This window comes from Leucoraja erinacea, chromosome 26 (genome assembly GCF_028641065.1).
Source record: "Leucoraja erinacea ecotype New England chromosome 26, Leri_hhj_1, whole genome shotgun sequence".
Classification (NCBI taxonomy): domain Eukaryota; kingdom Metazoa; phylum Chordata; class Chondrichthyes; order Rajiformes; family Rajidae; genus Leucoraja; species Leucoraja erinaceus.
In genome coordinates, this window is record NC_073402.1 from 28,312,227 (window position 1) to 28,324,852 (window position 12,626).

The 12,626-nt window shown below is 41.0% G+C and overlaps 1 protein-coding gene across 6 annotated transcripts in view; it reads left to right on the forward strand.

Moving 5' to 3' along the window:
- The window catches only part of tmem244 (transmembrane protein 244), a 22,023-nt gene extending 10,496 nt beyond the window's left edge, over positions 1-11,527 (forward strand). For 3 of the 6 annotated variants that reach the window (XM_055656564.1, XM_055656565.1, XM_055656562.1), the window contains exons 2-6: positions 3,830-3,915; positions 5,518-5,591; positions 7,489-7,614; positions 9,051-9,095; positions 10,671-11,527. In XM_055656564.1, the coding sequence (XP_055512539.1) occupies positions 3,860-3,915; positions 5,518-5,591; positions 7,489-7,614; positions 9,051-9,095; positions 10,671-10,759 (390 nt within the window). In that variant the 5' untranslated portion in view covers positions 3,830-3,859 and the 3' untranslated portion in view covers positions 10,760-11,527. Of the gene's footprint in view, positions 1-1,498; positions 2,382-3,829; positions 3,916-5,517; positions 5,592-7,488; positions 7,615-9,050; positions 9,096-10,670 lie in introns of those variants that run through there. The other 3 variants (XM_055656567.1, XM_055656561.1, XM_055656563.1) reach the window with 3 other exon arrangements.
- Positions 11,528-12,626: the final 1,099 nt, after the last annotated feature.

Sequence of the window (12,626 nt, forward strand, 5' to 3'; positions counted from 1 at the left end):
TTCACCCACCTTTGCCTGTAATGGAATGTGGCAGGCGCGGGCACACCGCGACGCCCTGTGTCTCCCTTTCAAGGGAGATGCTAAAAATGCATTTCGTTGTCTCTGTACTGTACACTGACAATGACAATAAATTGAATCATTTCATTTCATTTCAATCATGGTGGTAGAATTAGCTCAGGATACTTCCAGTTTCCAGCCCTGCTGTGGGGCTATCGAGTAGCTCCTGCCTATGTTAGACTTCTCAAAATGCAACACCTCACATTTCTCTGTATGAAATTCCATCAACCATTCCTCTGCCCACCTGCCCAACCGATCAAAAGCCTGCTGTAATCCCTAACAATCGACTTCACTATCTTTAAGGGCCTTCCCAGGCGGTTTTTCAGCGGACTGCCGGCGACTGTCAAGCTCGTGGCACTCGCCTGAAAAACCGGGAGGTGGAGTGGCGAGTGTCAAGAGTGGAACACACACACAAACACATCGCAAGGGTGGAGGCCAGGGAAAGCGGGGGAGCGCTGTCCGAAATTCACACGGTGCAAAGCCAAGGTGATAGACACACAACGCAATGAACATGATGGTTAAGACGGCTAGCACAGTGTAGGGTAAATCCTTTAAAGAGGGGGGGGGGGAAGAGGGGGGGGGGAGAAGAGGGGGCGAAAGGGGGGGGAAAGGGGGGAGGGGGGGGAGGGGGGGGGGGGGGGGGGGGGGGGGGGGGGGGGGGGGGGGGGGGGGGGGGGGGGGGGGGGGGGGGGGGGGGGGGGGGGGGGAGGGGGGGGGGGGGAAGGGGGGGGGGGGGGGGAGGGGAGGGGGGGGGAGGGGGGGGGGGGGGAAGAAAGGGAGGGAGGGGGGGGGGGGGGAATGAAGAGGGGGGGGAAGAGGGGGGGGAGAAGGAGTGGAGACACTTTTAAGAAGGCAGGCAACTTTTAATAAGCCAGAGATACACAGCTGTGAAGTTCGGCGGGCATTTAACATTACCGGTCGGTTTTCCTTGGTTCTGAAAACTCGTGCTTACGTTTTTTTCCCCCCAATAAACCAATGAAAATGCCCGATCAACAAAGGAGATTAACAAAAACTACCGAGGACTAGCTCAACTACCCACAACTACATGGCGACCCCACTTCAACTGCACCTACGACTGCAGGATTATCGATATTCTCCCCATGCGACCAATTTGTTGAAAAATTTGCGGCGACCAGACTAGGGCCGCAACTAGTTCCCAGAATGTGGGAACTCTTCACGACCATGAAGGAGACTCACCAGAGACCAGCAGTAAACATGTGGCCAGCGCAGAGTCTCCTGCACTCGCCTAAAAAGTTGCCTAAGTGGGACAGGCCCTTCACCCACTTTAGTGTCACCTGCAAACTCGCCGTGTCATGTACATTATCATCCAAATCACTGAAATGGATAACAAATAGTAATGTGCCCAGCACCGAACCCTGTGGCACACCAGTCTCGGGCCTCCACTCTTTTTAAACCTCTTTTTAAAAATCTGTTAACGGTAAGTTTAATTTGATAAAAAATAAATTTGATGGGGCAACGGTGAAAAACCCCCCACAAAGTGCTGGAGTAACTCTCAGTGGGTCGGGCAGCATCTGTTCAGAACATGGATTGGCGTCATTTCGGGTCGGGAGACCGTTCTTCAGACATTCAATGTAATGGTCCTGGTTATAGGACGAATCGGTTCGCGATGTTAAATACATTATCCACCGAACGGCGGCCTCCTGTGTTGCAAGCGCTTTCTTCTGAACCTTCTGAGTGTTGTAGTCGGCAGGGCAGTACTCTGTATATCGCCACTTGGACAATGTTACATTTTTATCAAGCCAATTTAGAGGAAACCGAAGATCTCGGGAGAAACCCCACGGGGAGAACGTACAAACTCCATACAGACCGCACCCGTCTCGAACCCGGGTCTTTGGTGCTGCATTTTGCTGTAAGGCAGCAACACTACCGCTGCGCCACCGTGACCGCCTATGCTATGTGACCGCATGCAATACTAGGAAATTAAACCCGCAGAGGTCGACGTTCTCAGTGTTTAACTTCTTCTTTCTTGCTAGCGACACCTTTACATCCTGGGTCGTGTTGCCCTTATTTCAGATTTCTTTCAGTCTTTTGTTTTTCGCAGAATTCTATAATTGCAACCAAGGCAATTTGTGACGCGCGGTCGTGGGGGTTTTGGTGATGTCCAGCATTAAGTCCCCTGCTGCCAACTCTCTCTCTGTGGACGGGATTATCTCTCTCTTTGGATCAGGGCAGTGAAGGCAGACGCTCGTCTGAGAGCGAAACGGGGCAAGAATGCGTGAGAAGGAAGGAGCAGTTCCCGGGCACAGTGTGGGCTCCTCTAACTTACTCAGATGGCTTGTAAAGCGCGAGTCGCTGGAACTAAGGTACGCGGCTGCTAGATGGCCAGGGATGAGTGAAGCTCATCCTGTGTTGGTGGCAAACGTTCGCACAAACAGCGGACACAGTCAACGTCCCCACAACAACAAATGGTGTCTTTTTGATTTGCAAATCCGCATCTGCAGTTACTTGTTTCTGAATCAGCCATGATCATATTGAATGGCGGTGCAGGCTCGAAGGGCCGAATGGCCTACTCCTCCTGCAGCTATTTTCTATCATTTTTCTAATCATTACCTTTGTTTAAGTAATATTGCATCTAAAGTGATGAATGCTTCAAAAACTATCACGAACTACACACGTGTATCTGTAAGTAATATTGCAATAAATATAATGTGACTATTATGCTATATATAATATATATGTGTGTGTTACAATATACTGTGTATATATGTGTGTACATACACGTGTGTTGTGTATGTATATATATATAATAGGTGTGTATATATATATAATGGAATGTATATATATATATATATGTGTGTGGGTGTGTACAATATGTGTGTGTGTATATATATATATGTGTGTATGTGTGTACAATATGTGTGTATATATTTATATATATATAGTTCTATCGGTATGTATATATATATATAACAATAGACTTGTTCTATCGGTATATATATATATATAACAATAGACTTGTTCTATCGGTATATATATATATATATATAAAAACAATAGACTTGTTCTATCGGTATATATATATATAGACTTGTTATATATATATATATAACAATAGACTTGTTCTATCGGTGTATATATATATATATATATATATAACAATAGACTTGTTCTATCGGTATATATATATATATATATAACAATAGACTTGTTCTATCGGTAAATATCAACTGTAGAATCAATAGTTCAGAGGTTTTGTTTCTTCTTGATTTTCCTTTGAGTCAGTAAGAACTGTAGTGTCATGTTGGGTGAAGATATGTTTTTTACACTAAAATTTATCTCTGGAGAGAAGGAAAGGGTGACGTTTCGGATTGAGGCCCTTCTTCAGACGGTCTGAAGAAGGGTCTCGATCCGAAACGTCACCCTTCACTCCAGAGATGCTGCCTGTCCCGCTGAGTTACTCCAGCTTTTTGTGTCTATCCTCGCAAATCTTCTCTGCACTTTTTTTCACCTTAATTACTGAAAAAAGGGCGATCAAAACACAACACAATACTTCAAATGTGGCCTCACCAATATCCTGTACAACCTTTTGGTTAAGTTCTTATAAACCTCGATCGGGGTAATTGTAACCAATTTTACCCGGTAGAAAACCATCTCGAGAATGAATTTGCATTGACTTCATTGGGAAGCAGAACGCTAGACTATTGCTGCATCTATGGGTCAAATCTTGTGCAGGTTTAGTTAAGGTAACCTCACCCTCTTTGTTTAGCTAGTTTAAATGAAATCTAATCCATGTTGGTTTACACTTTCTTAGGCTGTCTTCTTTAATCTACTGCTATGTTTGATGGTATTCTACACCCTCTATTACATGATCGGAAGTGTCTGCTTTGGTGCATTCAGGTAAGATATACAGGGGGGAGTTTCACCTATTCACCAATTCTTTTGGAACATGTTGGAAAATAATGTTTAGGGGAGGAGAGAGAATTTTGCACAACCCTTTTACCTGCAGACTTGAAAGAGAAAAACCCACATTAGCAAGGTGGCCAACTCACCAGAATTGCCCTGGAGTCAAGACCTAAGGGGAGCTCGACGTTAAAACCTTGGGGGAGTTTGAAATTATGGTCTTTTTTCTAGTAATTTTCTTCAAACACTTCTGATTATTTGTTGAAAAGACATTGGAGAGACTGTCGCTATTCATCACTTAAACAAGTGCCTTGGAACATCTGTAGGAGATTGTGAAGGGGAAGAGTGAACAGTCGGGTCAGGTACCCATTGGTACCAGGGACTCGGTTAGAAGGGATGAAGTCCACACATGGGCATAGGGAGTTGGTGCTGCTTTCCCTTGAGCCGACGAGGTTAAAAGGGATCATGGTCGAAGTATATAAAACCAGCCACATTGAAGGTATGAATGTTTTAAATAGAATAGACTGCAGAAATAATTTCTGCTTATCAGAGGTGAATCGACCTAATGGACAAAGATTTAGAGTAAAGGGTACGAGATTTACAGGGCATTTTTAAGAGTACCTTTATTTCACTCAGAGTGTGGTGAGATACAGTGCAATACTAGGGAGAAAGTGGTGGAAGCTGAGTTGCTGGCAGTGTTGAAGGAGTGTCTGAATTAGCACTTGAGTCACTTAGGTCAACGTAATGTCTTTTCGTGGTATGCACAAATGTCTTATCCTTTTGCGCAGTCTTTTAGTTTTCACTGTCTTTTAAAATCCGTGTGTAATTTATATATAATTTATTGGTATTAATTTCGGTTTAATCTTGTCACGTGTACCAAGATGCAGTGAAAACAATTGTTTGCATGCTATCCAGTCCAATCATACTATACATAGGTATAATCAAGCTATACACAAGTACAACAGGTAGTACAAAACAAAAAAATATCAGAGTGCAATGTTACAGTGTTATAATTTTACAGATACAGAGTAAGTGCAGGTAAGAAAAAGTTCAAGGGTCTTAATGAGGTAGGTTGGGTGATCGGGGCTACACTCTAGCTTATACGATGACCATTCAGTAGACTTACACTCCAGCTTGTGAGATGACCATTTATGGCAATAATTAAATGTAGGCAGAATGTATTCTTTGGAACAGTAAGCTCCATAAAGATTCAGATTCAGATATTCTTTGGAACAGTAAGCTCCAACGAAAGACCTGTCACATTTCTCTTCCATTTGGCCTGAAGACACTTAAATGTGTTGGATGTGGAGTAGATGTTCCACTGGCTGGGGTGTCAGGAACCAGAGGCCACAGTCTCAAAATAAGGACTCATTTAGAGAAAAGGTGAGAATAAATGTCTTCACTGTGTAGGTCGTGAATTGTTGCAGAATCTATGGCTGGTTATTTTGGGAATTGGGATTTGTGCAGAAAAATGCTAATTGAGTTTATTGATCGACCATGATCGTATTCAATGACGGGTCATGGATGAGGGGCAGAATGGCCAACTCCTGTTTCCATTTCCTATATCCTTATGTTCCTGAAATGGTTTCTGTGTTACAGGCTTGAGTTATTCGATGGGTTGTTTCCATTTGACTTTAAAACACAAGTTTCAATGTCTAGCCCGAAATACCTAGGTAAGAAAAAGAACACATTTGATGGAAGGTGTTTCAAAATGAGAGTACTTTAGTTACGGTACTTAACAAAGTACTCTGGAGTGGTATTATGTTCTATATTGGGCTATTGGGAGTTCCAGCAAGTTGTAATGGCTGAATCTATTCTGGCCTGCGTCAAGTCATGTCATTTGTCCTTCAGATGAATGCCCCCACAGCAAGAGCATTAATTGCCATTTGGAGACCAAAATTGCAGGGCTGTGCCTAACAATAGTTTTTTGCTGATTATATTCTGCATAAACTACTAAGGTTGCAAAACAAAAATATAAAATGAAACCAGCAGATCACATTTATAGGAAGAGAAACAGAGTAAACAATGCAGAAAACCTTTCGTTACAACTTCCTAAAATTGTGACTTTAAGTTAACTAGCTTTCTATTAAAAGTCAAGTTAAATTTATTGTCATGTGCAGTACTGGGCCTGTACTCGCTAGAGTTTAGAAAAATGAGGGGGACCTCATTGAAACATACAGAATAGTGAAATACTTGGTTGTGCAGAGGATGTTTCCACTAGTGGAAGAGTGTAGAACTTGAGATCATAGCCTCAGAATTAAAGGACGTTATTTTAGGAAGATGAGAGAAATTTCTTTTTAGGTAGAGGGTGGTGAATCTGTGGAATTCTTTGCCACAGAAGGCTGTGCAGGCCAAGTCAGTTGATATTTTTAAGACAGAGATAGATTCTTGATTAGTATGGGTGTCAGAGGTTATGGGGATCTTTGGGCAGGAGAATGGGGTTAGGAGGGCGAGATAGATCAGCCATGATTGAATGGCAGAGTATACTTGATGGGCTTACGACCTTATGAAACATCACCTATCCATTTTCTCCCGAGATGTTGCCTGTCCCGCTGAATTACTCCAGCATTTTGTGTCTATTTTTGGTATAAACCAGCATCTGCAGTTCCGTGTTAAAACATACATAGCAATCAGATTACCAGCATTTTTAAGAACCTGGTTAACACCTGATGTGGATCTTATATTTGAATTATAATCTTTCTCTATTCTTATCAGACAGTGATAATATAATGTATATTGAAGTGTTCTTGCTTATTTGTGCCTCATGTGTCTTACCTTTTTCTAATGGACCTGCAGTGGGATTTGCAATAAATATTGACAATAATCAGCAAAGGTTTGATTAGGCACCTTAGCTCATGGGAAAGGATGGTTAGCACTTTAGAATTCTCAGGCTTGAAACTGTCTAAATTAAACAGGGCGATGGCCATATGAAATGAGGTGCCCGAGGAAGTGATGGAGGAGGGGACAATTACAAGATTTAAAAGACATGTTTCAGGTCAGGATCTTTTTTCTGAATGTGGCTGGCACAGTCAATTGTGGCGGGCAGAGCAGAACGTTGGAAGGGAAGAGGGGCAGGACAAAGCGTGGCAGGTAATAGGTGAATACAGGTGAGTGATAGGTAGATGGTTGGACAACAGCCAGAGTGGAAAAGACAAAAGGATTGTAGTTGGAAAGCCCAGACCGTCTGTGGAATTCTCTGCCTCAGAGGGCGGTGGAGGCAGGTTCGCTGGATGCTTTCAAGAGAGAGCTAGATGAGGCTCTTAAAAATAGCGGAGTCGGGGGATATGAGGAGAAGGCAGGAACGGGGTACTGATTGGGGATGATCAGCCATGATCACATTGAATGGCAGTGCAGGCTCGAAGGGCCAAATGGCCTACTCCTGCACCTATTGTCTATTGTTTATTGAAATGTTGGAATATTATCGTCTGGATGTACAAGAGTATAAATAAGTACGGTGTTATGATGATACTAAAAGAAAATAGGATTATCTGTCTGTTTTTTTCTATCTGATTTTATATTAAGAGTTAAGATTTTGAGATCAATTTGTACTGTTCATTTCAATGCTCCTAGTGATCCTGCTGTCCATGGAACTCACCTATTTCATCAGTGGTCTGGTGTTTGCGGCTATAGTTAAGAAGTGGATCTGGGATTACTCAGTCACCGTTACACTCAGCCATGTCGTGCTGAGTTGTGCTCGTGAGTACTCTAAATAATCCATCACAATAAAAAATATAATTGGAAATATGACAGTAATTTTAAAGTTGTTGTTTTACTGAGTGTATGTTACTCTAATTGTCCTTTGCTTCCCTGCTTGGTGTGCCCTGGACCGTTGAGATGGCGACTGATAAACTCTCTTTCAGTCCTTCATGTGTATTTATCAAGCTTGTCTGCCAGGAGACAGCAAGACCAGTGGAAGTAGAAACACGTGTCAGTGTACTGGCTCCACTTCTGGATCAGTAGTCTCAAGCAATCAGTCAGAAAACATGAATTCAAAGCCCACGAGGGAAATGTCAAAACTAAAGGCACTTTAACACTCACTGGAAGATGGGTCAATGGAAGATGGCTCACGCAGATGGCAATAGCGATTTTAAAAAAAATCAAGAATGCGAGCCTATGTTTTCTGAATCATCATTGTTCTCTCTTATATTTCTTCTATTTGGTTTGGCACCAACCTGAAGTCTGTTGCACGCATATTCAGATCAAAATCAAATTAAACAGGGTAAGGGAAAGAAAGAAACAACACATACATCCAGTAAAGACACAAAGTGCTGGAATAACTTAGCAGGTCAGGCAGCATCTGTGGAGAACGTGGAGAGGTGGCACAAGAGGGGAAATCATTTAGAGGATTTTCATCAAGAACTGAGTGAAGGGAACTGGGAGGACTGCTCTTCTGGGTGCTGGCTGAGAATTGGTGGGCAAATTGTTTCCCTCTATTCTGAAATGATTTGGTGATTTAAAAGCAAAGGTGAGAATTCAAAGATCAAGTTTTGTTCACCCGTTACTGTTTTCAGTGACGTTGCACATTACTATTCCTCCAGGGCCTTAATTCGGAAATAAACAGTGAGGCAAATGAAAAACATAATTTCCTTCACTGATTTATGCTTACAATTTACAGTAATGCCCCAGTAATGTTGGAAACAAAATGTAAGCCTCAATATACAGTAATATTTCCAGTCAGGCGCACGTTTTATAATTTTGCTGATTTAAAGCTCAATGGTACTTTATTGTCACCTATGTACATGTAATGACGAGTCATTGGAACCCTCGGACTATCTTTAATTGGACTTTACATTGCACTAAATGTTATTCCCTTTATCATGTATCATGATTGCAATGATGTATAGTCTGTCTGCTGACTGGTTAGCACGCAGCATAAAGCTTTTCACTGTACCTTGGCACACGTGACAATAAACTAAACGAAGTATAGTGATATTATTTTTTCGTAGCCAGTTCAGTGACAACCCTGCCATACCTTAGGCACAATCATACCAAGTATAAGAGTGTGTGACAGTACACCACCCCGAGTCTGTACATTAGATTCACCATGTTTTCGATGCCATCTTATTGTTATGTCAAGATCTGATGTCTAATCATTACAAAGTCGGTAAATTGAGGTTTCATTTCATTTACAGTGATGGGTGCATTCCCTGTAGCATGGCAATGGTGGGTTGCAATACGTGAGTAGGAGCAGCCTTTCTTTAAAAATTACAAAAAGTGTAATAGATTCTTCCATTTGTCAAAAGTTACTGGGCCAATAAACACTACATTTCTTTACTGCTTAACAGGGATAAAGTGAATTATTTACCATGCTGATCTGATATTAGCATAATTTGTTTAAATTTAATAAATCATAAACTCAGAAATATGATAATATTTGATGTCTTTAACACAATAAAATATAATAAGGTGCTTTACAGAACTGTTGTGAATAATATTTTTGTATGTTCTTGTGTCTAGTCTCTTGGCACAAGAACATAGAAGGCACAAGAAGGCTCTAGTCTTCACAAATGATTCTAGGTTAATGGTCCCTTTGGACTGTTCCCAATAAATAAATAATGCGTAAAATTGAATGATTGATGGCGTTAAACGGTGAAAATGCCAAAGGCTGACTTGCTAATAAACCAATAACTACTTTTGATTCTGTTGCAAATCACTTTTATTCTGTCGCCCAGATCTGAACCATTCTGCCATTGGGAAAAGTTTTCTTCCATGATTAGAGTCATACAGCCCAGAAACAGGACCTTCGGCACAAGCTGCCCATTTCAACCAAGATGCCCCATCTACACTAGTCCCGCCTGCCCATGTTGGGCCCAAATACCTCTACATCTATCCAATCCATGTACCGGAGTAATATCTTGTCAATGTTGTTATACCTGCCTCACCTACCTTCTCAGGCAGATTGTTCCATATACCCACTGTATGGAAAAAGTTAACCCTCAGGTTCCTGTTAAATCTTTTGCCTGCATTTTCAATACTTCCGTCAGATCACTTTGCAACTTCTGATTCCATGAAGAGCAACTCCAGCTTCTGCAGTCTATCCATGTGACAAAGGTCCCTCATACCTGGAATCACTTTGGTAACCTCGTTCTGCTCGCTCTCCAAAGTCTTTATCCTAAAGTACAATAAGCATAGCTGAAGACAATACTAGCCGTGGCTGAACCACAACTATACCCTGCATCCCAGTGTTCTATTTCAAATAAAAACAGTGATGCTTGACAAGTATTTGCTTGGGATTTATTCATTAAATAAATTGGTTTTGAATTTTCTCGCTATTGTTTAGTTTAAAGTTACACCGCTGGAACAGGCCCTTCAGCCCATCACTGCCGCCACGACCAGCGATCCACACATAATACTATCCTACACACACTAGGGACAAAGTTTACATTTACCAAGCTACATACCTGTGTGGGAGGAAACTGAAGATCACTGAAAACCCACGTAGGTCACGGGGAGAACGTACAAACTCCGTACAGATAGCACCCGTAGTCAGGATCGAATCCAGCGCTGCAAGCACTGTAAGGCAGCAACTCTACCACTACGCCATCGTGCCACCCTTTGTCTACAGCTTTAGTTTTATATTTCAATACATTGTAGAATTGTTAATTTTATGAGATGAGATCAGTGAAAAATATTGACCTTGATGTATATTACAAAGTATTGTAAAACTATCTGCGCAGTTCAAAGTCATACTGTTTAAAGCTGAGAATGGTGATAATTATGAGCATAAATTATTATTTTTGTTTCTTGTTTAGTTGTCGGCATGACGATGATGATCTGTAATGGTCAGTTGGTGGCATACTTCATTTGTCAAAAGAATCACAGTTACCTATCGGACATTTGAGAGAATACTGATGAAACGTGGCAGCTGAAATCAAAGACTCAAGGCCAGTTCTCTGCATGGACTGACAAAATATCTATTCATTTTAGTGGAAAACATATAAGCAATATCACGGATAAATGCTTGATAGGTAACTGCATTTTGAATATGATCAGATGGGTTAGTTTTACATGAATGTTATAAAAATCACAAACTATTTATACAAGAGACTATATTTTACTACTTTGTTCTTCTGTAACTGTCCCAAAATATCTGAACGTTTCAATGTTGCTGCTTTCCATGATTTTGTTAAAAAGTAAAATGGTGGTAATTTTAATTTCATACAAAGCTGGACCACACAGTTCGTCAGCTTGAGGAAAAAATGTTGCTTTTGACATACCCGTTACTTGATGGGAATTGTTAAAATAAAATAAACTTGGGTAAATAACAACACAGTGGAAACGTTCAGTAGTCAGGCCTGCTGTTGCTTCGTGTGACTCGGTGTGACTCAGTGTGGATGTAAAAACAAACTTGACAAGATTTAAAGCTTTGAGCATTAAAGCATTTGTTAATTCAGATTTTCTTTTTATGTTGATTGTTATTTATTCATGGATGAAAATTAGAATTCAAATGCTCCCCAACATGTAAATTCACAGCATTCATATAAAAGATTAAAAATTATTTTGTCTCAATGGAGAAATATATCCAATATTTATTACCTAGAAAGTTTAACATTTACCATTGTAAAAAAGACATGCATTTTTGCAATTAAAGTAAACTTTGGATAAATAATGTGATTTAATGCCTGTAGCCTCTGATTTTACAAACTGTTGGTTGGATGGTGGGATTCCAGGAATACATGATGGCCCCAAATATTCACAATCTGTACAAATGATTTGGATGAGGAAGAGCAAGAATAATCCACGTTTGCTGACGTTACAAAGCTGGGTGGCAGTGTGGGCTGTGAGGATGGTGTAGATAAACATCTGTGAGGTAAGGACAGATTAGATGAATGGGAAAGGTCATTACTGATAAATAAATGTGGTCAACCAGTTTTGCAGGAATAAATAGAGGAGTACTTTTCTAAGGTGGAGAGTTTGAAAGATGTACTTTTTCTGGTGAGACTTCATTTGGATGACAGTGTACATGTCTGTTTTCCCTACAGAGGGAAGTACATTCATACAATTGATGAGGCGCAGCAAAGGTTCATCAGGTTGTTTGTCATACGAGCAGAGATTAGCAGACTGGGCCTGCAATCTCACAATTTTAGGACAATTGTAAAATTATTTCAATGTAAAATTACTATGAGGCTTGACATAGGGAAGTGTGTGCAAGATGATGTTTTCTATGGGTCGGAAGGAACTGCAGGTGCTGGTTTACATTGAAGATGGACACAAAATGATGGAGACCGAAGAAGGGTCTCGAGCTGAAACACCACCTAGTCCTTTTCTCCAGAGATGCTGCCTGACCTGCTGAGCATTTGATGTTTCTATGTGTTTTTTTTACATCTCTACCTAGATGAAACCTGCGGAGGCGCAGTCATGAGTTTATTCCAGAAAGATAATCTGAAAGGAATCAAGAGATAACAGAATTGTGCAAAAATGTAGCATGGAGATAAGGGATCATCTATTACTGAATCACAGAGCAGGCACAAAAAGTCAAATGGGTTCCTCATATTTCTGTTTCTCATGTTCACAATAAACTCAAAATTAATTCACAACTTGAGATTGTATCTGTCAGAATCAACATGATTACAGGGCTACAATCGAGATAAAACAGATGGGGAGAAAGAAAAAATGACAATTTATATGATACAAAGTGGTGTTATCATTGCATAGATCCAGTTAATTTACCGCTTCAATCGATGAATATTCATGAAACCTCAAGTTAC